The sequence below is a fragment of the Ceratotherium simum genome, chromosome 18, assembly GCF_057802395.1.
Source record: "Ceratotherium simum simum isolate JZ-2026a chromosome 18, ASM5780239v1, whole genome shotgun sequence".
Classification (NCBI taxonomy): domain Eukaryota; kingdom Metazoa; phylum Chordata; class Mammalia; order Perissodactyla; family Rhinocerotidae; genus Ceratotherium; species Ceratotherium simum.
The window spans coordinates 55,959,531-55,987,509 of record NC_141917.1 but is presented as its reverse complement, the minus strand read 5'-3'; the positions used below and the strand labels follow the sequence as shown (position 1 = coordinate 55,987,509).

The following is a 27,979-nucleotide window of genomic DNA, read 5'->3' as shown; positions in this document are numbered from 1 at the left end:
GCACACCGTCTCCACCTGCCCACCCTGGTCCCACTGCTAAGGAACAGGAGAGGTTTCTGGCGATGGCAGGACCAGGCTGCCACGGTGGGCAAGCACTGGGATTTTAATACACGGCACGACACTCAGGACAACGGGAAGGGCGGGCAGAAATGCAGGCTGGAACATTCCACAGTCCAGGGACGGTCAGTCGTTTGGAAAGTACATTTGTGCAGTTTCTCCAGAATGCTCAGTAGTAAGGCCGTCTGGGGTTGTTCTGTGGGAGGCAAAAAAGATAAAAAAGGGGAGTGCGTTAATGCTAAAGACAGAGCAGTTCCTCTTGTCCAGAACCTTCCAGGGGCAGCTGAGCCAAGATGAGAGGGCAGGCTCTCAGGAGGTGTGGAGGCTCTAATGCAGGCGGAGAAGTGGAGGGGTGCTGGTGAGACCTGGCCTAGCTGGACCAGGGAAGGAGGGACACTTCTGTTACCAGCACCACCACCTCCCTACAGTGATGTGAGGAACCATGCGGCCCAACCAGACGTGTTGTGGGGGGATGGGGAAGCACGCACCAGGGGGTTGGGCCGGAAGCGGTAGGCCAGCATCATCCTCTTGCGGAAGGCCTCATACTCATCGTCCTCCTTAGAGAGCTCCGCTGGCCGGTCAATGCCGAAGCCGGCACCATCCACTGTGGTGGTGCCCCTGCAGGGGGGTGATGGGACAGTGTAAGCAGGGAGACCGGGCTGGTGCTAGCAGGGGAGGGGGTGCAGGCCCTGGGCTCAGTGGCAGCACCCCAACACAGCTCAACGTGGGGGCTGCGCTGGGCTGGGTGACATCTGCATGGGATACACCTGGCACTGTGGGAGACGAGAGAGCCCAAGGTGGCCCAGCCACCAGAGTTCATACTCCTGACTCCCAGCCCAGGAGGACCAGACCCGAGCCCCGGACCTGTGTCTCTGTGTGGGACACCCCTGCCCCAACCCCCACATCAGGGCTGCACTCACTTGTTGACTGGGTTCTTGATGCCCTGGCCTTCTGAGCCCAGCCCGTCACCCTCCTTCCAGCCCATCTTCATCAGCATCTGGTAGCCGATGTTCTCCACCGTCAGCTTGAACTCCTTGTACTCTGAGTAATCAGGCTCACGGCCCTCCTGCAGGGTAAGGAGGCAGCCATCATCTGTTAGGGCTGCAGCCGTCCCCAGTCCCAGCTCCTGCCCGAAACCACCTCCCAACCTATGGCCTCACTGGCCACTGGGACCACCTGTCCGCTTGCCTCCCCAACACCAGTCAGACTCCTTGAGAACAGACCAAGCTCCTCTTCCCCCAGGGCCAGACCTAGCACCGAGCTCCCTGGTGGCCAAGTCAAAGAGGGCAAGGTGACAGGTCACACAGGCCTGGACCACCATGGAAAAGATTAATGGTTCATCAGTAAAGAAAGGTCCTACGTTCTGAGAGCAATTTGTTAAGAGTGTGAAAAAGATGTGGTCAACAAGGTAACTGCCTAGTTGATGAGGTTATGTGGTACAAAGCAGTTTTACAAAACAACCCCAAAAGACATGGGATGTGCCACGTCAGCTGTCACTCTTCGCAAGTCCGATGGCAGCACGGGAGGAATGCTAAGCTCTCATTCTGGAGAGCGCAGTCTGCAGGGGCTTCTGCCTGAGAAACGCTTTGCTGGTAAAGTGCACTTAATTGGCTCCACTAGAAGGAGAATTTCCCTGGAGCCCCAGGAAATGTTTCTAGAGCAGCAGCTGAGCTGCTATTTGCTAATTCCCTACACAGACGGCGTCTGTCATAAACAGATGTCTCCCACGGCAAGAGGGCCCAGCTCCTCCTGTGAGCAAGGGGGGCGTTCAAGGCCGCTGCAGGCGCCTGACGCAGGCGGGGCTGGGACACTGCGCAGGCTGCCTGCTGGACGGGCCCACAGTAGGGGCTGGTGCCTGGGGGCCCTCCCAGCTCACCTTCAGAGCCTTGAAGGTCTCCATGAACTTCTCCAGCTCATCTGGCGGCAGGAAGTCTCCGATGAAGTGCTTGCCCCGGCCCATCTTTGTCAATTGCTCAGCCCACTCTGCCCAGAGAAGCAGGAAAGGTGAGAGGAGGAAGGAGGAGGGCAGGGAGTGGGCTGGGCAGCCCCACAGCACAGGTATGAGTCTCGGGGGGAGTCTAGGGCCGTGGGGGAATGAGGCAGCTGGTTGAGACTCCAACCTGAGCCCCTGCTCCTCCAAGCAGCGGCCGTGTTCAAACACCAGTGAACACTCAGAGGACCACTCCTTTTCCCAGTGAGGAAACTGAAGCACAGAGAGGCCGAGTCTCTTGCCCAAGGCCTTACAGCCTGGGCAGGCAGCTTAAGACCTCGGTGCAGTGCCTCTGGGCGCCTTCCTGGGCAGGAGAGTGGGGCTTCCTGAGCCTGCAGTGCCCTGAGGGCAAGGCCTCACCCAGGCATGCCCCCTCCCTGCGACTCGCGCCTTGGCGCACCCCGAGTCTTGTCCATCTCCATGCGCCGCAGCTGGTGCTCCCAGGTGCCCAGCTCGCTGTCCACCTCCTCATCACTGTCGTAGCCATGCTGGTGCTGCTGCAGTGCCTTCTCCCACAGCAGCTGCATGTCTTGCATCGCGCGCTTGTGCTGCATGATCATGTCATACATCTGCTGCATCTGTGGGCGGCAAATGCCAGTGAGCAAGGCAGTGCACCACACATGCAGGAGGCGGGTCCCTCACCTCCCCTGTGCATGTTGGGGCCCCCACTTCCCCACTTCTGCCCTCCTTGGGGCAGGCACTTGAGCAGGGCTCGGAGCCAAGTGCCCAAGAAGGCAGAGAGCCTTGTGTCAGGAAACGCCCTGGGTTCCTGAATCCCTGTGTTGAGCAACGAGGACCCCTTTCTGCCTTGCCCAGAGCCTGGGGCCTGGCCTGGAATCCAGCACATTGTGGGCACCATCACCATGGACTGAATGGGGGTGATGCAGGCTTCTGACCCTTGGGAAGGTTGAAGGTGATGTGATGCGGCTGCTGGCCTAGAGGTGGTGGCTGGAGTGAGCTGTCCCCAGAGACTGACAGGTAGGTGCCTCTAGTTCCCCAGGGAAGCAGCAGAGAGGCCAAGACCCTGGCCAAAGAGCTCCCTGCTGAGCTGGCCCTCACCCCAATGCTGCCCACCACCAACATCACATTGCTCAGAGTGCCCAGTGCTGGCCAGGCCTGTCCTGTACTGGATGCTAGAGGAAACTGGAAGGAAAACTCAAATGGGGACTATCCAGTCGGATCAGCCCATGAGTGCAGTGGGGATTAGCTGTGGAGCACCAGCTGCAGCAGCTGCCCAGGTAGCGTGAGAAGTCCTCTGGGCCCAACTGCAGGCTAGGGAGGGCCCTCAGGGGGTGGCATGCTGTTGACAGGGGAACTGCCTGCCCAGAAGCCTCTCCCCTAACCATGGGATCTGCCTGGCACAGGAAGGCTCAGAAAGAATACACCATGACCACTGCACCAGGGGCAGGGTGGGGGACAATAGTCCACCAGCCACTATGGAGCCTGCCTGCCCTGCCCCCCACAGCCTTACCTCTTGCTGCTCCTTCAGCTGCTTCTTCTGGGCGTCTGACAGCTCTGTGACACCCACCAGACCCACAGGCTTCCCCTTCTCGTAGCCAAGCCCCTTGAGGTCCTGAACTGGAAACAAGACACAGGCTGGTCAGCAAGGGACACATGGGCCCAGCCCTGCTACTGAGTGTGGTGCAGAGTCCACATGTTGACATCATCCGAGATACCTGTCGCACATGGCAGGGCCCTCACACCAGGACAGTTAGTATCCCATGTCATGTGATGACCACAGGGGCCTCGCAACACTCTATCACATGCACCCACTTTCATCCCCACGTGACCTCTCCAGGCAGGCTCTACACCCCCATGTTTGAGACACCGACACCAGAACTCAAAGGTCTGGCACCTCACTCAAGGTCACATGGCTAATGGGTGACATGCAGGGACTTCGCAAAGCCACAGACATAAGAGTGAGATGAGCTTGTGTGTGCACACACTCACGCACATGGGCTCTGGGAAGTAAGCCCTGCAGCAAACAGACACCTGGCGTAGACACACATGAGTTCGGAGTCTGGCATAAGACTCAGCTATGGGGCTCTGTTAGCTGCTTCCGGGGAAGCAGCTGACTGTCCTCAAAGCAACTGACATTTAATTTGGCATCAGCCCAGGCTGGAGCTGGGAACACTACTAATTCATGTGAAGATGCTGCAACAGCCCATCTGGGTGACGGAAACAACCACCCCTCAGGCGGTGGCTTCCTAGGGTAGAAGCTGGGCAGAGCAGAGTACAGAGGCCCCTCTGGGAGGGTGGAAAGAGCTCACTGGGGCTGGGGCTTTGCCTGTAAGAACCACTCACAGGTACTCCTTGACCCCACGATTGTACCCCAATCCCTCCTCGAAGGTCTGTGGGGGCTCTGAAGGGTGTAGGGGAGGCCCGTGGAGAGGGCAAGGGAGCCAGGGCCTGCACCGCCTGCCATGTACCTGGAGTGGGCCCACAGTCCCTCTCTTCCTCAAGCCACATTCACCACTGAGCAGGTGGGTGGAGGCTGCCCACGCTCCTCTGGGAACGACATGGGCCAGTGGGACTTGAACAGGGCCTGAGACTTTCGAACCTGTGCTTGTCCACTAGACCACGAGGGAAGCTTCTCCACCAGCTAGGAGCTGGGGCCAGACCTCATGGACATGGTCTCAGGGGTAGGGTGTGCATGCATCAGAGCAGCACCCAGATCTGAGCACCCTCCTCTACAGCTGGCACCAGGGTTCAGCACTCAAGCGGTAATCTGATCCGAGGCACCCTCAACCCTGGGTGGAGGGGCTATCTAGAGCCCCAGTGAGTACTAGAATCTTCAGTCACTAGCTTTTTTCCTTGGGCTAGGGAGGCACTGGGCAAGAAACTAACCTCAGAGCTGGACGGGCAGAGCCAACCAACTAGCTATGTGACCTGGGTGAGTTGCCTTCCCTCTTAGCCCATACTCATGAGGCAAACGCAGATGCCGAATACTAGGGCGTGTCTGACTCCTCTATGCATTTCTGTGTCCAGCTCCAGTCAAGTCGGGGGTGAGAGAGGTGGAAACAGCTCCAACTGTGGTGCAGCTGTGTGGCAGGGGAAGTCAGACAACATGAGATGGCCTCTCTCAGTCACCAATTATTATGTGCAGAATATGATCACACAGATCCCCCTCCACCGTGGGTTTGTGGGAGAAAATGAAAAATGAGGCCACACGGCCATTCCTAAAACTGCTGTCAAGGAGGAAGAGGTTAGAGGTAACTGCAAAACTGACCATGGCAACTATTGTGTCTAACATCATGCATTTCCAGGGCCGGCCCCATGGCTTAGCGGTTGGGTGCGCGCACTCCACTGCTGGCGGCAAGGGTTCAGATCCTGGGCGCGCACCGACGCACCGCGTCTCTGGCCATGCTGGGGCCGCGTCCCACATGCACCGGCTAGAAGGATGTGCAGCTGTGACATACAACTATCTACTGGGGCTTTGGGGGAAAAAAAATAAATAAATAAATAAATTATTAAAAAAAAAAAAAAAATCATGCATTTCCTAAGCTTTCTATGACAAGAATGAGTCCAAGTACTTGAAAGCTTAAGGGAGATAACAGGATCCATCTATATGCTGTCTACAAGAGACTCACTCTAGATACAAAGACACAAATAGGTTGAAAGTAAAAGGACGGAAAAAGATAATTCATGCAAATAGTAACCAAGAGAGAGCTGGGATGGCCATACTGGTATCAGACAAAATAGACTTTAAGTCAAAAAAGGCTACAAGAGACAAAGAAGGACATTATGTATTAATAAAAGGTTTGATACTCAAAGAAGATATAACAATTAAATATATACACACCTAACAAGAGCCAAGATATATGAAGCAAAAACCGAAGGGAGAAATAGACAGTTCTACAATAATAGTTGGAGATTTCAATACCCCATTTTTAATAATGGACAGAACATCTAGACAGAAGATCAATAAGAATACAGAGAACTAAACAATACTATACACCAATTAGACCTCACAGACACAAACAGATCACGCAAGCCAACAAAGGCAGCAGTCTTCTCAAGTAAACATGGAACGTTCTCCAGGACAGATCATACATTAGGCTACAAAACAAGTTGCAATAAATTTTAAAAGACTGAAATCCTACCATGTATCCTTTCTGATCACAATGGAATGAAACTAGAAATCAGTAACAGGAGGAAAACTTACAAATATGTGGAAATTAAACACACTCAAACAATGAATGAGTCAAAGAAGAAATCACAAGAGAGGTTAGAAAATACTTAAGATGAACACGAAAGCACACACCACCAAAACCTATGGGAGGTAGAAAAGCAGTGCTAAGAGGTAAATTTAGAGCTGTATGTGCATATATTAAAAAATAAGAACTCCAGGGGCTGGCCGCGTGGCATAGTGGTTAAGTTCAGTGCACTCTGCTTCAGCGGCCTGGGTTCGAGGATTTGGTTCCTGGGTGTGGACCTACACCACTTGCCGGCGGCCATGCTGTGGCAGCGACCGACATACAAAATAGAGGAAGATTGGCACAGATGTTAGCTCAGAGTGAATCTTCCTCAGCAAAAAAAGAAAAAAGAACTCCAGTCAATAACCTAACTCCACCTTAAGGAACTAGGAAAAGAAGAGCAAACGAATTCCAGAGCTAGAAGAAGAAAGGAAATAAAGATTAAAAAGGAGATAAGTGATATAGGCAATAGAAATACAATAGAGAAAATCCACAAAACCAAAAGATGGTTTTTTTGAAAAGATCAACAAAATGGACAAACCTTTAGATAGACTGCCTAGGAAAAAAAGAGAGAAGACTCAATTACTAAAATCAGAAATGAAAATGGAGATATTACTAATGACTTTACAGAAATAAAAAGGATTATAAGAGAATACTATGAACAACTGTATGCCAACAAATTACCTAGATGAAGTGGGTAAATTCCCAGAAATGCATAAACTACCAAAACTAACCCAAGAAGGCACAAAAATCTGATTCAACTTATAAATAACAAGTAAGGAGTCGAATCAATAATCAAAAACACCTCAACAAAGAAAAGTCTGGAACCAGATGGTGTCACTGATAATTCATCTTTTAAATGTTTGGTAGAATTTAATACCAATTCTTCTCAAATTCTTCCAAAAAATTAAAGTAGGGAACATTTTCTAACTCATTCTATGAGGTCAGAATAACCCTGATAACAAAGGCAGACAAAGACACAAGAAGAAAACTATAGAACAATATTCCTTATGAGTATAGATGCAGAACTCTGCAACAAAATACTAGCAAACCAAATCCAGCACCATGTTAAAAGGATTATTCACCACGACCAAGTGGGATTTATCCCAGGAATGCAACATACGAAAATCTATATACCTAATACTCCACATTAATAGAATGAAGGGAAAAAACCACATGATCATTTCAATTGATGTAGAAAAAGCATTTGAAAAATCTAACATCCTTTCATGATAAAAACACTCAATAAACTAGGAACAGAACGGAACTTCTTCAACATAAAACACACAGCAAACATCATACTCAATGGTGAAAAACCAAAAGCTTTCCCGCTAAGATCAGGAACAAGGCAAGGATGCGTGTTTTTGCCACTTCTCTTCAACACAGTACTGCAAGTTCCAGCAAGAGTAATCAGGCAAGAAAAAGAAGAGGCATCTAATTGGAAAGGAAAAATAAATCTGTCTCTATTTGCAGATGACATGCTCTTATATGTAAAATACTCTAATGAATCTACAAAAAGACTGTTAGAGCTCATAAATGAATTCAGCAAAGTTGAAAGATACATAATCAACACACAAAAATCAGTTGTATTTCTATACACTAGAAACAACCCAAAAAGGAAATTTTAAAAACAACTCCATTTACAATAGCATCAAAAGAATAAATCACTTAGGAATAAATTTAAAGAAGAAGGTGCATGACTTGTACAATGAAAACCACAAAACACGTTGAAACAAATTAAAGAAGACCTAAGTAAATGGAAAGACATCCTATGATCACAGGTTGGAAGACTTAAATATTGTTAACACGTCAATATTACCCAAAGTGATCTACAGATTCAATGCAATCCCTATCAAAATCCCAACAGTGTTTTTTGCAGAAATGGAAAAGCTCACCTGAAAATTCATATGAAAAGTGCAGGGACCCCAAATAGCCAAAGCTTGAAAAAGAAGAACAAAGTTGGAAGACTGACACTTCCAATTTCAAAGCTCAGTAATCAAAACAGTGTGGTACTGCTATAAGGACATACAAACCAGTAACAGAATAGAGAGCCCAGAAATAAATCCTTACATCTATGGTCAAAAGATTTTTGACAACGGTGCCAAGACCATTCAGTAGAGAAAGCACAGTCTCTTTCTTCAACAAATGTGCTGGGACAACTGGATCTCCACATGCAAAAGAATGAAGTTGGACCCTTACCTTATATTATATATAAAAATTAAATCAAAATGGATGAAAGACCTAAATTTAAGGGCTAAAACTATAAAACTCTTAGAATAAAACATTGGGGTAAATCTTCATGACCTTGGATTTGGCTATGGTTTCTTACATATGACACCAAAATCAAAGGCAACAAAAGACAAGAATAAATTGAACTTCACTAAAATCTAAAACTTTTGTGCATCAAAGGACACTATTAAGAGGGTGAAAAGACAACCTATACCCATCAACTGATGACTGGATAAAGAAGATGTGTGTGACAACACGGATGGACATTGAGGGCATAATGCAAAGTGAAATAAGTCAGAGGGAGAAGGTCAAATACCGTATGATTTCCTTCATTAAGTAGTAGATAATAACAACAATAAACAAACACATAGAGACAGAGATTGGATTGGTGGTTACCAGAGGGGAAGGGGGGAGGGAGGAGGATGAAAGGGATAATTCAGTACATGTGTGTGGTGATGGGTCGTAATTAGTATTTTGGTGGTGAACATGATGTAATCTATGCAGAAATAGAAGTATAATGATGTACACCTGAAATTTTTACAATGTTATAAACCAATGTTACTGCAATAAACAAAAAATTTAAAAAAAAAATAAAAAAAGTAAAGATTAGTTTGAGAACCCCCCCCAAAAAAAAATCGGATATATTAGACTTAAATATGCACTAAAAAAAAAAGAAGATGTGGTATGTATATACAATGGAATACTACTCAGCCATAAAAAAACAGACAAAATCGTCCCATTCGCAACAACATAGATGGCCCTTGGGTGTATTATGTTAAGTGAAATAAGCCAGACAGAGAAAGACAGACACTGTATGATTTCACTCACATGTGGAAGATAAACTAACACACGGACAGAAAGAACAGTTTAGTGGTTACCAGGGGGTAGGGGGTTGGAGGGTGGGCATAAGGGGTGAAGGGGTGCATTTATATGGTGACTGACAAATAATAATGCACAACTGAGGGGCTGGCCCTGTGGCATAGCAGTTAAGTGCATGCGTTCTGCTGCTGGCAGCCCGAGTTCGGATCCCAGGCACGCCCCGATGCACCGCTTGTCAGGCCATGCTGTGGCGGCGTCCCACATAAAGTGGAGGAAGATCGGCACGGACGTTAACTCAGGGCCAGTCTTCCTCAGCAAAAAGAGGAGGATTGGCACGGATGTTAGCTCAGGGCTGATCTTCCTCACAAAAATAAAAAATAATAATAATGTACAACTGAAATTTCACAATGTTATAAACTATTATGACCTCAATAAAAAATAAAATAAATAATTAAAAATAAGACAACCCATAGAATGAGAGAAAATATTTGCTAATCATACATCTGAATAGAGGGTTAACATCCAGACTATATAAAGAACTTCTACAACAAAAAGACAAACAACCCAACTGAAAAATGGGTAAAGGGGCCGGCCCCGTGGCTTAGCGGTTAAGTGCGTGCGCTCCGCTACTGGCGGCCCGGGTTCGGATCCCGGGCCCGCACCGACGCACCGCTTCTCCAGCCATGCTGAGGCTGCGTCCCACATACAGCAACTAGAAAAATGTGCAACTGTGACATACAACTATCTACTGGGGCTTTGGGGAAAAAAAGGAGGAGGATTGGTAATGGATGTTAGCTCAGGGCCGGTCTTCCTCAGCAAAAAGAGGAGGATTAGCACGGATGTTAGCTCAGGGCTGATCTTCCTCACACACACACACAAAAAAGCTGAGGATGTGGATTAACTGGAAGCCTTAAGCACTGCTGGTGGGAACATAAAATGGTGCAGCTCCTATAGAAAACAATTTGGCAGTTCCTCAAAAAGTTAAACATAGAATTAACCATATGACCCCGTGATTCCATCCCTAGGTACATACACAAAAGAATTGAAATTAGGGATCCAAATAGCAGGAGGCCAATGTTCACAGGAGCAGTATTCACAATCACCAAAAGGTAGAAACAACCCAGGTGTCTATCAACTGGTGAATGGATGAACAAAGTGTGGTACATCTGTACACTGGAATACTATTCAGCCATAGAAATGAATGAAATTCTGATTCATGCTACAACACAGATGAATCTTGAAAACATTATGCTCAGTGAAAAAAAGTTGAGATCCTCCTGACAGAGCCTGGGGGAGGGGGTCAGCCCACCTGACAGAGGCGAGGGAGAGGCATCCACATCTCTCTGCACTAGCTCAGCAGGTGGGAGCTCCACTTTGTCCTCTTCAGGCCCCCACCGGCTCTTTCGCTTCCTCTTCACAGTGGCTGTGGTAGCTGGCTTCCCAGGGGCAGCTGGAGCTGGGGTGACAGCGGGCGCAGGGGCAGATAAGGTGGGGCAGGCAGTGGGGGGCATGGACCCCGACGGGGTCTCAAGAGGGGATTTGCGCTTCAGGCCGAAGTCGAGTGCTGTGGGGGTGCCCATGGGGCCAGCCTTGGCTTTGCGGAACTCTTCCAGCTTCTGGCGGTAGTACTTGTACCCTTGGCTGTTGGGTTCGTACAGAAAGCTAAAAAGGAGAGCGGGGGGCACATTGTCAGCTGGACCCCAGCCCTTTGCCCCTGAGCAGCTTGGGCCTTGTGCAGGCACGCCCAGGTAGGCCAGGGTCACTTCAGGTTCATGTCAGGGTCAAGGTCTCCACCACGACCTCCTGCCCTGCCAGGCCTCAGAGGCTGCTGGCTCTAGTGGCCCAAACTTGAGGAACAGTGTGACATGCCCACAGCCTGTCACAATGCTGTTTCCGTGAAGCAAGGGCCACTCTAAGACCCTACCCTATCTTTATCAAGCACCCATTACAGTATCATTGATCCTCTGCTTTGAAGGAGAATGGGCAGGCTCCCTCAGACCTTCCCCAGGATCTCTGGGGCTTCTTCCCCTGCCATCCTAGATGAGCACATCGGTGCCTTCAAACCAAGAAATCCTGAGTTTCGAGAAACACCTGACACCAGAAAAGGCAGGATTTGTCCTGAGCCTGACAGCTTGACACATCTGTGCTTCTCTCTGATGCCACCTTGGGAGGCATCAACAGCAGATGGAGCCAAAACAGAGACACTGAACATCGGAATGGACAGGGAGCTGGACTCCAACCCAAGGGCAGAAGCCCCTGCCTCACTGGAAGCCACGGATCCCCTTAGTCCCCTCCAACCCCAGCCCCAAGCATGGAGCAGGAGGTGCCGGGTTCAGAGCTGACAGAGGCCGCAGCTTCCTCTGCATCTGCCCAGCATCTCCCAGACTATGCATCTCCAGAGCCGACGGTCCCACCTCTGGGGTCCACACAGAAGAAAGAGTCACAGCCCAGTTCCACATAGCAAAACCTGTGCACAGCATGGGTTACACAGCCGCAGACAAGAAGGGGCTAGATCTGCGCTCACGAACCTGTGCTACAAAAGCAACATGTGGGCTCAAGGATGCTGTAAATTCCTTTTGTATAAAAGGAAGACAGTAGAAAGAAACCCCACACACTATTTCTATGTGTCTATGTGAGAGCGAGAAGAGGCGTGGAAGGACCCCCAGCCCTGCTAACACTGGTACCAAGGGTAGGAAGGAGGGATGAGCAGATGGCGGCATCTTCTTTGTAATCCTGGCTCATGGCACAAACATGTACACCCTTCAGAAAACCCAGGGAAGGAGATTTGTAAAAATGCAAAGGAAGAAATATCATATAATCATTAATCTTCTAGTCAGTCTAACAAAAAAAGAGAAAAGACACAAATTAATATCAGAAATGAAAGAGGAGACATCACTACAGAGCTCATGGACACTAAAAGGATAGTAAAGGATTATTATGAACTCTATGTCCACAAATTTGATAATCTAGATGAAATGGACCAATTCCTTGAAAGACTCAATCTGCCAAAACTCACACAAGAAGAAACAGGCAATCTGAACAGGCCTATTTCTATTAAACAAATTGAATCAGTAATTAATAACCTCCCAAAACAGAAAGCACCACACCCTGAAGAGTTCACTGGTGAATTCTACCAAACATTTAAGGAAAAAATTACACCAATTCCCTACAATCTCCTTCTGAGGACAGAAGCAGAGAGATACTTTCTAAGTCATCCAATTACCCTAATACCAAAACTAGACAAAGACATTGCAAGAAAAGAAAACTACAGACTAACATCTCTCATGAACATAGATGCAAAAATCCTCAACAAAATATTAGTAAACCGAATCCACCAATGTATAAAAAGAATTATACACCACGAACAAGTGGGATTTATTCCAGACATGCAAAGCCGGTTCAACATTTGAAAATCAAGCAGTGTAATCCATCACATCAATAGGCTAAAAAAAAAAAAATTACATGATCATATCAATAGATGCAGAAAAAGCATTTGACAAAATCCAACATCCGTTCATGATAAAAACTCTCAATAAACTAGAAATATGAGGGAACTTCCTCAACTTGATAAAGAACATCTACAAAAAAACCTACAGCTAACATCATACTTAACGCTGAGAAATTTGAAGCTTTCCCACTAAGAACAGGAACAAGGCAAGAATAGCCCACCTCACCAATGCTTTTCAACATTGTACTGAAGTCCTAGCTAATCCAATAAGATGAGAAAAGGAAAGGTATACTGATTGAGAAGGAAGGAATAAAACTATCTTTGTTTGCAAATGATATAACTATGTAGGAAAAATAGATGCAAGAATAGATTTAAAAAAAAGCTATTATAGCAAGGTTGCAGGACAAGTTAATATACGAAAGTCATCACTTTCCTATATACTAGCAATGAACAAGTGGAATTTGAAATTAAAAACACAATACCATTTACATTAGCAATGCCAAAAATGAAACACTTAGGTACAAGTCTAACAAAATATGTACAAGATCTTTATGATCAAACTACAAAACTCTGAGAAATGAATTCAAAGAACTAAATAAATGGAAAGATATTCCATGTTCATGGATAGGAAGAGTCAACATTGTCAAGATGTCAGTTCTTCCCAACTTGATCTCTAGATTCAACGCAACCCCAATCCAAATCCCAGCAAGTTATTTTGTGAATATTGACAAACTGACTCTAAAGTTTTATCTATTCTTTCAAAAAAAAAATATATATATATATAGTCAACTGATATTTGACAAAGGAGCAAAGGCAATACAATGGAAAAAAGACTCTGGTGCAAAGACTCTGGTAGGGAATGTTGATAATAGAGGCGGCTGTGCACCTGTCGGGGCAGAGGACATATGGGAAATCTCTGTACCTTCCCCTCACAATTTTGCTGTGAACCTAAAACTGCTCTAAAAAAAAAAACATCTTAAAAAAAAATTGAGACAAAAACAAGGAATTGTTCAAAGAGGAAAGCAAGCAGTGGCTGGATTTCAAACAGGTGCTTGGCAACCAGGAAGGGTTGGACAAGGATTTAAGGCTATTTGGTTCCTCCAAGAAAAGCTGACCTGGCGGATTCACCCACTGTGCAGGTGGGCAACTCCTGACAGGGTGAGTTTCCTCTGGGCTCACAGGCCCCTTCCTGGCCTCAGATGCTGGTTCACACTGAGCCTTCTCCATGATGCTGCCCCGAGAGGCAGTAACTGAGAGCCCCCTGTGAGTCTGTGTGTCTGTGAGGCGGGTAACAGCTGCCACCCCACCGTGTGCCTGGGCACATGTGCAGGGGATTCTACAACAAAGAACCCCTCTGGTAGGAGTGATCTCGTCCCCCAGGTTAACCAAAGTTAACACGTCCAGTCTTTTTCTTCAGTGCAGATTTATTTGAACAGAGCTGTGATTCTCTTTTCTGTATCTCGATTTTTAAAAAATTCCTTAACCTGACAACATAAGGCTTTCCCGTGAGAATGCAGTGGAGTGTGGTGGCAAAAAGTACCTCCACCAGCTGGCCTCTTGCCTCGGTTTTCTCACCTGCAAAAGGCCAGCGTGCCAGGTTGTTGTAAGGAACCATGTGGCTCACATGGGTTATGTTAGAGCTGCAAGCGGCCCGCGGTGGGTGCTGTGCTGCCTGCTACCATGTGCCTTCCCATGGCATTGATCCCACCAGAGAGCTGCAGTTATAGGTTAGCCCACTGGCACTGGCATTCAGTGTGTGACTAATTTTTCATGACTAGGGACAGTGCTTATTATTTCTGGCGATGGCATCTCAGAAGTGGGATGATGGTCAAAGGAATGGAAGTTTCCAACTTCTTTATAGACGAGCACAGTTGTTACGGATTGTTTCCCAAAACAGAGAGCCACCAGGGTGTGCCAGGCCTACGTGAGGACTCAGGAGGGCAGGGAAGGGCTGAGAGCAGTAGGAACACGAGGTGGCTGTTGGATCTTGGGGAGAGGAGCTGCCTCACACCTGACCACATGTGGAGATTAAACAGTCTGTTTGGTGCGACCCTGCACGCCTTGGCCAGGCCTACACACCTGATCATCTCCCATTCATTCCTCCCCAAGGTGTGGAGTGCCAACTGTGGTCTGGCTCTGGCCTAAGGCTTGAGCATGGGGATGAGCTCCCCCAGAGCATGCCGCTCACCTTCAGCCACTTCTCCTCCGGGAACCCCAGACTCCTTCCTTGCCCCCCGCATTCACCCCCTGGGCTCCATCACGGCCACACCTGACAAGTTGGGTGTCCACCAGCAATGCCCCTATGCGGGGGGACAACCACACAGAAGGCCCAGAGCTACCTGCGCCAACAGCATCTCTCAGTTATGACCCCAAGGGAAAGGCTTGGCCAGGGCCGCTGAGGCCTAGACCCCTCTGACCAGAGAGAGCCCCCTGGGCTTGGGCCTTGGATGGAATTCCATAATCTTGCCTGCTTTTCCTAAGACAGATTTTTGCAGTCAGCTCTACTTATCTTGAGTGACAGGAAACTAAGTTTCCTGTTTAAATAAACTTAGGTAAACGAAAAAACAAAAGGTGCAGCAATTTAAAGTAGACTATTAAGTAAACACTAGTTTGGGTGGTGCAGAGTGGTGGCTGATATGATGTTGTTAGGAGATCCCAAGTGGGTCTCCCGCCCAGGCAGACCACTCCCATTATCTCCAGACTCAAACAGCCTACGGCCCCCATGAGGGCTCCGGGTCACCCAGGCACCAGACGCAGGGACACCTGAACCCCCCACCAGCCCTCCCCACCAGCCTCCACAGTTCCACTGGCCCCACCTCCTGATGGTTCCCCTCAACCTCCATCTGCCTCGACGTGGAGTGTCTGACCACCATCCATGACTGCAGCCAGTGACCCCGGAAGCACAATCGACCCCGTCACTCCCTACGCAGCCCTTCCAAAGGATCTCAGTAAACACTTGAGCCCTGCAGGACCTGGCCCTGCCCAGCTCCATGGCCTGTCTGCACCACACCCTGACGCTCATCCTGCACCCCAGCCACGCTGGCACCGTGCCTGCCATCTGCACTGCTTCACTTCCCTCCGGACACCCTTTGCTTTATTCTGCATCTAGCTCACACCGGGACTCACGTGTAGTAGATTCAACTGGCTGCCTCCCCAGCATCCATTCCCGCTTCCTTCTTCCTGAGTCCCTGAAGGCATCTAGAGCTGCTAAATGAACCAGCCCAGACTGCTGCTCTTGCACTTTTTGTTACGTGTGCCATCACATCTCACTGAGTCGAGACTTGTGTTACTCATGGCCAAGAGTCCTCGTGGGTGCATCACTCCCACACCAGGTTCCGCATCCACCTCACAAGCCTCTGCTGGTTCCAGCCTGCAGCAGCAACTGCCCCCCCACCACCCCACCACCCACCAACCTCCCCCCGCAAAGAGGAGGTGCTGAACCTGTCCAGTGAATGAATCAATGGGTGAACACAGACCCAGCCTGAAGGGCTCGGATGTGACTGCGTGGCTGAGGAAAGCTGGGAGGCAAGGCTTCTTGTCCCACCCTCTCCATGGAACATGCACACAGGCTGGGAGTTCCCACTCCTCAGAGCCTGAGGTACCACATTCCCTGATTTCTTGCCATTCCCCTCATCATAAAGAGGGGACCCTAAGAACACACACAGCGAACAACGGTTCTGGGAGTTTCTGCCTGAGAGCCTGGCCTGCTCCCAGCCTGGGGCTAAGTCTCTGTTACAAAGGGAGCCAGGCGAGTGCTAGAGACTTTCTCCATGAGGCACCTGGCAAACACAAGGCCTCAAAGGCTCCTGTACGCCTGCCTCAGAGATGATTCAGGGCACCAACGCGCACTTGGGGAATGCCCAGGGGGTGGTAGAGCTGGGCTCAGGGGTCAGAAACTCCTGGACCTGAGTCCCAGCACTGCCAACTTCTGGCTGTGGGACCCTAGCACGTCTTGGGACCATGCTAAATGCGTTTCCTCAGCATGGGGGGCTGTGACCAGGGTGAGGGGGTCACCTCCCCAGTAGCTCTCGCCCTTACCTGAATGCCTGGTTCTCACGGTTGTTCTGGAAGGCAATGGTTTCCACCTCAGGACCCCCATCTGCTATGAACCTGGCCAACTTTTCTGCAAGGTTCTTGGCCTCTTCATCCTCTGGGGGTGAAACTTTAAGCAGGCTGTCAGTACTGAGCTCAACTCACCACACCCAACAGCCTAATTTCTGCTAAGAACCCCACAGGCAACAAGAGGGGTTTATTTTAGGAACAATGCAAAGAAAAACAGGCAAACGGGAATCAGATTACTGCACTGAGACTGAACACCAGAGTTAACATTACAACATATCTCAAGCCCCCACCCCCTTGCCCCTTCCCACCCCTAGGTCTCGGGGGGCCTTGGACACACCCTGGGACACAGGAACAGAATGTGAGGGAAGGTCGGGGTCTGGGCTGGAGGGGAGATGGCAGTCCCCACCTCAGTCTTTCTGCCAGGTGCTGCCCCCCAGGGTTATAGGGGGCATGGGCCTGGCCCTCCTCTCCAGGGGAGAAGGTCAGGATGAAGGGCCGAAGGCGACAGATACAATGAAGTGACCCATGTTCAGAGGTCACATGTTCAAAGGCCCCTGTTCAGCCTAAACATCAATCTCCTCCCTACCCTCCCCCCCTTCTCCTGCACCTGGCTGGGATTTTACTTCATCACAGCTGGAGACCAGCTAGCATTCCTCCCTCCCCACACTCATCCCACCAGGATCTCACCAGCTGATTGTTTCTGTCCTCCAGGCCCCCCTCCCCGAGTGTCAGGCACTACATTTGTCCCTAGGTGTCCTCTGTGCCTGGCATGCAGCTGGTGCTCATCAACACTTGTTAAAATGACCATGAACCAACAGGCAAGTGTTCCAACCCTCGGCCCCCTTTACAGGTACAGGGCTGAGTTCCTGGACACGACCTTGACCTTGGCCCTCAGACTTCCCCACTCCTCAGAGCATTGGAGGGGAGGGCGATACAGGCCCAAACGTGACCCCAGCTACCTGGGAGGCATAGACCTGGGCCGTTGCCACCACCCCACACCACGGCAGCCTCCACGAACGCCCCATGGGGCACGGTTTGTCCACACACCTCCCCAAACCTCCCACCCTCTCCACCCACCTACCTTTCTGAGAGGCTGCCTGCAACTTCTGTGCTTCCTTTCTTATCTCGGCCACCTTCTTTCTGTAGTAGAGGAATTCCCTGCTATTCTTATCATGCAAAAACCTGGAGAGGAGTTTTGAAAAAAAGAGAGAGAGGAAGATGAGTAACGAGGACAGGTGGACCCGTGCAGCTTCTGAAGACATGTTGAGCAAAAGCAAGCTGACAAGCAGAGACGTCTTGTCCGGGCCCAAAGTAAGTTTCTGCACAACACGGGAGCCCCTTGCAACCTCTGGTGTAAATCAGAAAGCATCTGGAACAGCGTCTGGCCCATGCAAGCAAGCACCCAGCCCCAGCCAGCCTCAGTTGCTACTACGGTTTCACAAGAACGTCTGCACGTACTACCATGCGGCAAGAACATTAAGTAGCAGTGGCCTTACCCTCCCAGAAATACTTACGAAAATGCCGGGTTATCCTTGTAGTTCTCCATAGCTACTTTTTCTAACTCGGGGCCTCCTTCTGCCACAAAGCGGGCCAATTTCTCTATCACTTTCCGAGTCTCGGCTCCCTCTGGGGGTGAAACTTTAAGGAGGCTGTCAGTACTGGGGTTCAACTCACACACCCCACAGTCAACAGGCACACTCTCTCTACGGACCACAACGACAGAGGGGTGGGGGGAGAAGAGGGTGAAATGCGGGAGGTTGTTGGGCGTCCTGAGTCCATGTACACAGCACTGTGACGAGGGGGCAGTCGGTCTAAACAGTCTTTGCGAGACACACTGGGCGGGAGAGAAGTGTGTGAGCCTCTGAGTTTGAGCCGATTCCCAGGCTGGGGGGACACGTCGGAAAACATTGCCAGCCTCCCCCTTTTTTTTGGAATGCTTCTTTTATTTACCAGTGTTCAGTATAATAAATTGGTTCCCTTTCGTCCTTCAAAGATGACAAATTCTTTTTTAAAACATCATTACAAACTCTGATTTAAACACATCGGGTGGGTTTCAATCCACTGCAATTAATGTCATCACAGAAGCTCAATCGTCCCCTCTGTGGCCGGTAGAGCCTCTTCAAGCTGGCTCCTGAGGTTTTTGGGCATGACCCCAGGCGTCTCTGATGGCCTCCTCGCTATCTGCTGGGACAGGATGCTCCAGGATCATTTCATACACTTCCTGCCCAGGCCTAGAGCCAGTCATTTCTCCAAGAAGTCCTGGTTTCGGTGAGTAAGTGTTTCCAGACCACCATCTGGGCGCTAGGGACGCTCACTGCAACGGGCTTAATCATTACCTCAGGGCCTTTTCAGTGAACAGAGCTATAAAGATATATTTTTGTATTTGTATTAGCCTCTGCTTTGAGCCATGTGGAACTTGCTTTTGTATTTATCGCTGGCCTGTTTCTGAAGCCATCTGTCAGCCACTATACAGCTCAGGTCCCTTTTAGAAGGATAACTCCCAGGAGAAATTTCTCACTGTCAGTCAGTGCCTAGGAACGTTTGCTCCCTTTGGTAACAGGGCTAGACACTGAGCCTGCAACCAGCTTATTTCCCTGATTGCTTGGGCTGCCAGGAAGCTTGGGGTGCGGGGGCCCACCACATGCTGCTTGAGGAGGAGCCTCAAGAGGTCCCAGGGACATTCTGTACCCACATTTCCCCCTATCCTCGCCATCCTTCTGTGGGCCTAGCAATGACCCTGACCTCATCTCTGTTTACAAGCACAGCTGCTTTTCTGAGGCCACATCAACAGCAGGCCATAACAGGCCTCAAGAGCCTTGAGATACCTGCTGCCCCTCATAAAGCAGTGATTCCCAGCAGGGTACTCTCAGAGCTGCCAGGGCACCTCTCTCAGGAAACACCACCTTCCCTGGCTCTGTTCTGACTAATGCTCCAAGGTTCCAGGTTGGCCACTGGTCTGCTCAGATGCATGGCCTGAAGCCAGCACCCTCATCCAGAGCAAGGGGTCTAGATGTTGTCATGGCATGACCATATGGTCACTTCAGCCTATCCTCACTGTCAAGGTGACATGTCCGTGCCAGCCAGCCTGGAGCAGAGGTGGTTCAGGCCCAGGACTCCACATGGCTCAGGTGGCACTGAGGCCTCGTTATAACCGTGGACGAGGCTGGAAGCACTAGGACGGCTGCCACTGCCACCTTCTGCCCTCCTACCCCATGGGGCCTGGACTAGCTCAACCAAGGCCAACGACCACCCTTCCCTGGGCAGGAGAGTGCACCCTCCAACCTGCAGGCTTGTACCTCTGGCCCAAACTGGTGGAGACAGATAACCTGCATGGGAGAGCAGTGCCTCTGGGCCTCAGAGGGCTTGGAGGGTGCGTGCCAGGCTGGGAGCTTCGGAAGCTCCTCCTCTCTTGTTGGACGAGGAGGTACCAGTGAACACTCCCCTGAGAATGCCCCTGCCCTGGCTGGAGACCAGCCCCCACATGAGTGAACAATGGGTCCCACAGCTCCCAGGATGAAGCCCACATGCTGCAGCCCCTCCATGCTCCCCTCCCACCCCTCCCTACCCCTTCCTTCACCTCTCTCACCCCAGAGGGCCCCACCCTAGTCCTCGGCTCAGCCCGGAGACCTGGTGGCTTCCCCGTTTGCAGTCCCAAGCACCCACACCCCTGGCCGTGCTTTTCCCACTGACTATGACCCTGCCCACGGAGCTGGAGAGGTGGTGGTGGAAGCACCTTACCTTTGATCTCCAGCCACTGCTCGTAGTCCTCCTCCTCATCCTCGTCGGGAGACTGGAAGACGCTCGGGCGGCTGGCCACAGGCAGCTGCTTGGCATGCACATAGTTCTTCACCTGGCCTGGTGGGCTGCTGATGAGGGGGGGCCTCTTTGCAGCACGGGGCAGCACGCGAGGCGGGGCACTGGGCACACTGGGGGGGGCATCTTGGGAAGGAAGGAAGGATACCAGCTCTCAAGGTCTGCAACACACATTTCCCCGTCTTCCTGCCTAACCCGTGCGCTGTGAGACCCCCGGGGGCTGAGTCCTTGGCTTCCGGCCCAGTGCCTCGCGGGTGGTGCACGCTCAGAGAGGACGCCAGCCCCATTTTACTGATGAGGACATTGAGGCTCAGAGATGCATGACTTTTTGTGGTCACTCAGCCCAAGGAGGACAGGCTGTGGCTCTGCAGGCAGCAGCTGTGGCCAGAGGCTCCCCTAACGCCTGTACCCATAGCCCAGGGATGCACAGGCTCTGCCAGATGAGACCTGAATCCTCGCACCCAGTTTAGAACCATTCCCTCTGTCAATGGCGAGCTGACACCAGCCTATTTGGAGCTTTTCAAACATAGCTGGTGACCTGAGACCCTGCAATGAAGGGCTTATACAGGCCACCCTCCTTCTCTGTGGGCAAATTTGGCCTTGGGTTAACTCTTTTAGCTATTCCAGGAAACCTGACAAAGGTCAGCTGTTTCACCAGCAACTTTCTCAAAGTAAAAATGAGCTTTTACTAGTAAATTGCACAACCATAGATACGGGTGGGTTCCCTGTGGGTGGTGATTCTCACAACTGGCATGTCCCATGAGGCCCCTATGGGGCAGGCAGCACCCCCGTCGGTGGATGGGGGTCCCCGTTCCTTGCACCTGCGGCATGCTTACTCATGGCCCCTACTACCCTGGAGTGAAACCTGGCTTATCTGTCTCCACTCCTACAGGGTGTGAGCACTTTGAGGGCAGGGTCTGTGCTTTCCCCCTGAGCGTTTAGGATGGCGAAGGGTGGAAGGAGGGCACTCAATGAATGTGGGATGAGAGGAACGAGTCTGAAGAGCGGCCTGCCATTTCTGAGGTGCCTGGGGACCACCACGGGGAGAGAGCTGGCTGGTGAGCCCAAGCAGGAGCTGGGACAGGGGTGACCGCACTCACCTGTGCTAGTCTGTGCCTTCTGCAACTTCAGAAACTGCTGCAAGAAGCTGCCATCGTTGGCAAACTTGTTGGAAATGGAAGAGTTGTGTGCATTCACAATTCTAGACCCAAGATAGGATAGAAAGGGTAAGCCTCAAGTTGGGGGGAGCACGCCTCATCCATCTTGGCCCCACACCCACCCCAGCATTCTTGCCTAGTGGCACCCAAAACCAGCCCCCAAAGATATCTGGGAACTACTAAGTGCACAGGGCAGCCTTCAGAGTAGTAAGTTGGGAACAATTTTGTTCTAGTCAAAGCAATATTACATGTATTGATGTTATCTCTACCGGAATATTGACCCTCCAGGTCCAAATGGCCTCCCGGACAAGACGGCTCAGAACCACCTGCTCTCCTCCTGGACAGCACCTGTCATACCTGTTGTTAACTAATTATCTGGGCTGCTACTGGCTCCCATATCTATCTTCCCAGCTAGGCTTCAGAGTTCTCCAAGGCAGGGCCTGTGTGTGTCTGTCCCCTTGTGTGACTGCGGCTCCGGGCCTGGGTCAGCCAGCACTTCTGTGGTATCACATGTGCACAGGAAAACACCCAAAGCAATCTCTTGGTGGGAGACTTACAGAGGAATTTTATTTATTATTTTTACTTTCTCTCTTTTCTTTTTGCAAAGTGTTCTACTTTCAAAATTTTTTTAAAAATCTATTTTTAACAAATCAGCACAAAAGCAAACCTAAGGGCCTAAATGTTTAATTCAAATGTTTCTCCCTATCATAAAAGTAATAGAGGCTCTTTATGAGCAAATAAGAATGCACAGAAATAGAAAGCAAAGAGAAAACGCCAAAAAAGTCTCATTTCACAATAACCACTATTAACACCTCAGTACATTTCTTTGATTTGCCCCCTAAATTAAGAAATAGAAAAAAATAAGGCTGTGATCATAGTACATATCCTGTTTCTTCCACTTCCTACCATAACATACCATCCTGCCCCAACCTCAGAAATTCCTCACACACACTGCTTTTCAAGGCTGCACAACATCTTGCCACACAGACACACCCATTAATTGGTAAAAGCTCAGGGAGCCCACTGGTCTAGCCTTTTTCCTTTAAATCCAGTTTTATCCTCCTAAATATCTGTTCTAATGAACTAAAAATGGAAACAACCCAAGTGGTCAACAAGGGGCACTGGTTAAATAAATTATGGGAAACGCCGACAGCAGATGAAGCGGCCCTGAAAAGTTAACATTTTAGAGATAAAGCAATCAAGTACAACATTAAATGAAAAACAAAAAGGTAGGCTATAAAACAATATCTACAATATGGTCCTACTTAACACAAAATATATTTGAATTGAAAATTGTTAGAAAAACCCATCAAAATGCAACCAGCACTTGTCTTGGGGTTGTAGGGTTATAACTGATTTTGGTTTTTCCTCATTTTCTTCTCTATTTCCCAGATTTTCTACCACATATATGAATTATCTTTAATGTTAAAAAAAAAGCCAGTAAAAGTTATTTTATATGAAAGAGAAGGTTCTGCTGATTACCAGCCTTGGCATTAAACAAGTAGGGCCTTCTGGTGACCCTTGGCCTGTCCTCACACTGTGTGCACCTCCCTCGGGAGGGATGAGAAGATAGGGATGATGAAAGACAAGAAAACACCTGGGGGGCCGGCCCCATGGCTTAGCGGTTAAGTGCACACGCTCCGCTACTGGCGGCCCGGGTTTGGATCCCGGGCGCGCACTGACGCGCCACTTGCCTGGCCATGCTGAGGTGGCGTCCCACATACAGCAACTAGAAGGATGTGCAACTAGGACATACAACTATCTACTGGGGCTTTGGGGAGAAAAAGGGAAAAAAAGGAGGAGGGTTGGCAATAGACGTTAGCTCAGGGCCCGTCTTCCTCAGCAAAAAGAGGAGGACTGGCACGGATGTTAGCTCAGGGCTGATCTTCCTCACAAAAAAAAGAAAAAGAAAAAAAGAGAAAACACCTCGGGGCAGCAGCAAGTCAGCAAATGAATCCCACTGAACCACCACCTGTAACAAACAGTAGGGGATATTACGTAGCTGTTAAAAATGCTGGCTCTTGAACAGATAAAACGTGGTTCATCCACACAATGGAATATTATTCTGCCATAAAAAGGAATGAAGTCCTGACACATGCTACAAAGTGATGAACCTTGAAAGCATTACGTCCAACGAAAGAAGTCAGACACAAAAGGCCACATATTATATGAAGTATCTAGAACAGGTAAATTCGTGGAGTCAGAAAGTAGATTAGTATTGCCAGGGGCTTGGGGAGGGGGAATGAGGAGTGACTGCTCATGGGGTCGGGGTTTCTTTTCAGGGTGATGGAAATTTTCTCGAATTAGATAGTGGTGATAGTTGCTTGACTCTGTGAATATGTTAAAAGTCACTAAATTATACAGTTTGAAAGGTCAATTTTATGGCACGTAAATTATATCTCAATAAGAATAAATAAAACTTAAAGACTATGAGGGTTATAAAGAGTTGTAATGCAAGGTTATAAAAGAGTTGTAATGCAAGGAAAGCCTGTCTTTTAAAAAGTAGGGGGAGGAGCCAGCCTGGTGGGATAGTGGTTAAGTTTGTGTGATCCGCTTCAGGGGCCCAGGGTTCGCAGGTCTGAATCCCAGGCACAGACCTACACACCACCTACCAAGCAACGCTATGGCAGGCGTCCCACATATAAAGTAAAGGAACATGGGCATGGATGTTAACCCAGGGCCAATCTTCCTCAGCAAAAAGAGGAGGATTGGCAACAGATATCAGCTCAGGGCTGATCTTCCTCACCAAGAAAAATAAATAAATAAAAAGTGGGGGGAAAAGCAGCACATGAAATTGATCACAACTTCGTGAAACAAAGCAAAGACAGGAAGGGAATATATCAAAATGGTTGTCTTGAGACAACTTGAATGTTTCTTATTCAGCAAGAAATTCTAAATTTTGGTGTTCTATGCTTTTATAATGGGGAAAACCACCTTATTTCCAAAGCTACCTGTACTATGCACCCACCCACGTGATGTTCCCTTTCAGCTGCCTGATCCTGGCACCAGGACGCGGCTGCCTCCAGGAGACCCTCTTGGAAGCAATCCTACAGGGCCCGTCTCATCTTGGTCCAAGTTCTTCCATAACCCCAGGGGCAAGAGCTCACGAGCCCATCCACTGACAGATCACTCAACATCCAGTGCCCACATTCCTGAGCACCCTGGTGGTGCCAGGCCCTGGGTTCCAGCAGAAGTAAGATCTAAGTCCTGCCTTCAAGGAGAAGCCACAGACTCTTAGGTTAACATGCTCTACACTTCAGACCACAGAGGAAGGGGCCTGCCTCTCTGATTATCAATGTCCAGCCTGAAATTCTTGGATGCTGTCACTCTGATCACATCACCTGTGCTCAAAACTCTTGGGTGGCCTTAGCATTTCTTAGGACAGGCAGGAGGAAACCCTGCCTGAGCTACCTCCTGCCTACCTCCAGAACAGCCCCTTTGGTGCAGCAGCTCGGGCTGCTTGACACACAAGGGCTCCCTCCCCTTCCTGCCCTCTGCCAGGCAGGCCTTTCCCTGCTTCCTCAACGGGCTGGCTCTGCCTGGGCCTTCAGAATGTAGAGCTTCTTCTGCGCCCCTATGGTGGCCACTGCATCTGGGAACACACTGCTTTAAGTTACCCAGCAGCAGCTCTAGGGGTAGAACTGGCACCCCCTTTGCTAGCAGACTGTGAACCAGTCAGAGTAAAAGCAGAGACAGAGTCTAGGTTTTTGCTTCATGCTACACCCCTAGTCCCTGGTCAGCAGTAAATAACTGCCAAGTGAAGGAGTTGGCAGGCCATCCTCTGGGCTCCCACACACCCCTTGTTTCTCTTCTGCCACACTACACCTCTTGAAAGAGAGCACCTGTGTCACTCCTTGCATTATCAGGCTGTGGCCAAGTGCAGGTACACCCTGACTGCTCTCACAAGCAAAACCCTCTGCCCGATGACCCTCTATGACCTCATTCCAGCCTCAGGGGGCACTCACTCGCCAGGATGCGGGGCTTGAGGGCTGGCCATCTGATTCTGCTTGGCTTTCTGCTCCATTTTGGCTTCAATTTCCCGTTTCTTCTGAGCAATGAGCTCTTCCTGATGAAGGATGTTCATGTTCATTTTTCCAGACTTGGGAGGAGCAACCCCAAACCACCGGTTAGCCTTTCCTGGGGAGGGAAAAGAAGCACATCAGAAATCACCTTCGCTCCGCAAACACGCCCAGCAGCAGCTACAGGAGCAGGCCAGTTGCTGCCTTGCAGCAACTCATATTCAGATTGACATTCATACATCCATTCATTTATTCAGCAAACATTTACCAAACTATGTACCAGGTGCTGTACTAGGTGCCAAACGAGAGAGACGGGACCTCTGCCCATGTGAGACTCACCTCTAGCTGGGGAGACAATAGACTCATAACAAAAAAGTAGCTGCAAAATCATGATAAGAGCTCTCTGCTGAAAACCAAAAGGGGTGAGAAAGAATAGCAGCAGAGCGCCTATACAGCTAGGGCAGCCAGAAAATAACCATTAGAAGTGGGGACCTTTAAGCTAAAACCAGAAAGACAAAGAGCCAGCCTCCTGAAAAGCCAGATGGGGCACGATCTGGGCAAAGTAAGGAGCAAATGCAAAAACGCAAGGCTAGAAGAAGCCTGGAGCACCCAAGGACCAGCAAGGGTCCAGTGTGGCCAGAGTGGTCCACTCCAGGGATGAGCATGACAGGGCACGATAGGGAGTCTGGGTTCTACTTTAAGAGCTTTAGGAGGCAACGGGGAAGTATTAAGCTAACAAGATCCAACTGGTATTTTTATTTTTAAGATTATTCTGGGTACTGATTGGAGAGAGTGCATAGGCAGCAAGGAGGCCAATGAGGAGGCTTGCTGGCTCCAAGCAAAAGACAACGTTGTCTTCAGACAAGGATGGTAGCCGTGGAGTTGAAGAAGACATCTTGAAGGTTCCCAGTGGCAATTCGAATAAAATCAAAATTCTGAAAGTTGCTTTTCAAGGCCCTTCCAGGGACGGTTCCCCTCCCCACTTCCATTTCATCCTTGACATTCTTCAAAATGACAAGCCCATCCCACCCCAAGGCATTTGCACTTGCTGTCCCTCCCTCTGCGTAGAAGGCTCTACCCTCCAGGCCTTCCCATAGCTGGCAAGTTCTCATCTCAAACGTCTTCTGCTCAAAGAGGCCTTCCTTGACCACCCAGTATCAGCAGACTCCACCCCCACTCTTTCAGATCATTAAAACCCTCTCTCTGTAAATATTTCCTCTTTGATGCATTATGTGACACCCTAATAGAAAATAACCTTTTCTACTAAACAGGGCACTGTTTTGGTTACCACTGCAGCCCCAGCGCCTAGCACAGTGCCTGGCACACAATGAGTATTTGCTGAATGCGTGAATGCATCCCAGCCTAGCGGGGCTAGGGCTGGGAAGCAGGGAATGGCAAGCCTTGTAGTGAAGGAGGGGCTCGAAAGATCCAGGCAGGTGCGTACAAGGAGTCCGAGAGCATTTCGGAAAAGCAGCTTTTCCAGAAAGCGGGACACTGGCCAGACGGCACCTGCTACAGAGAGAGAGGGGCGCGGGACAGCCCAAGGTTGCCGCTGTTTCGGGGAGCGGAGCTCAGGGCAGCCCTCAAGGCGGTTATTTCGGAAAGCGGGCGCAGGGAAGAGCCAGGTGGCGGCCTTTAGAGAGACCCGGGCGCCCTCAACACACCAGGCGGGGACAGGGGCAGCAACTGGGGTCTGGGGTCTCGGGAGACGGGGGAGGTGCAGAAGCCATCGCTTCGGGTCGCCCAAAGGCTTAGGCGAGGGGCCGGCGGGTTAGGGCAGGCCCAACAGGAGGGCAAAGCGGCGACACGGAGCCCAGAAGCCCCAAGCCAGCGCTTGAAGGAAGGTGTGGGCTATTACCTGCAACATCCCGGTTGTCCATCTTGAGACTCATCCAATCCCACAATCCTCCGGCGCCACCTGCGGTGGGAGGAAGGGCCAGTTATACTGCGCATGGCTTGATGGGAGATGTAGTCCGCGCCGGCCAGCCACGCCCCGCCACTGCATGGACACCTGGGGTCTTCCCCACAGGAACGCAAACCTTGGCCAATCGGCAATTTCTAGTCTCAGTCCCGCAGACTAGAGGCCGTCGCCTTTTCTCATACCTTCCCGGAGCCGCGGCCTTCCAAAAACAAACTACATGTTCCGGGATGCTCTGTGCAACAGCTCTCGCGAGAGACGCGGGGTGCGC

General features: G+C 49.9%; 1 protein-coding gene across 1 annotated transcript; it reads right to left on the bottom strand.

Annotated features, from left to right (window-relative positions):
• Position 1: 1 nt before the first annotated feature.
• On the bottom strand, positions 2-27,737 carry SUGP1 (SURP and G-patch domain containing 1). Its single transcript, XM_004422917.3, has 14 exons — positions 27,649-27,737; positions 25,737-25,908; positions 21,715-21,815; positions 20,540-20,740; positions 18,316-18,439; positions 17,883-17,983; positions 16,778-16,901; positions 10,601-10,953; positions 3,519-3,625; positions 2,448-2,625; positions 1,934-2,040; positions 978-1,123; positions 546-675; positions 2-253 (listed from the first exon to the last, which is right to left on the bottom strand). The coding sequence occupies exons 1-14, from the start codon at positions 27,680-27,682 to the stop codon at positions 227-229; spliced, it is 1,905 nt and encodes a 634-aa protein (XP_004422974.1). The 5' UTR covers positions 27,683-27,737; the 3' UTR covers positions 2-226.
• Positions 27,738-27,979: the final 242 nt, after the last annotated feature.

Excerpts from the sequence above, each read along its gene's own strand:
- SUGP1 (XM_004422917.3), bottom strand. The coding sequence starts at position 27,682 with ATGAGTCTCAAGATGGACAACCGGGATGTTGCAG. Across the intron at positions 20,741-21,714 it reads GAAGGCACAGACTAGCACAG|ATGCCCCCCCCAGTGTGCCC; the intron begins GTGAGTGCGGTC and ends TTCCTTCCCAAG. Across the intron at positions 2,041-2,447 it reads GGAGATGGACAAGACTCGGG|AGTGGGCTGAGCAATTGACA; the intron begins GTGCGCCAAGGC and ends TTCTCTGGGCAG.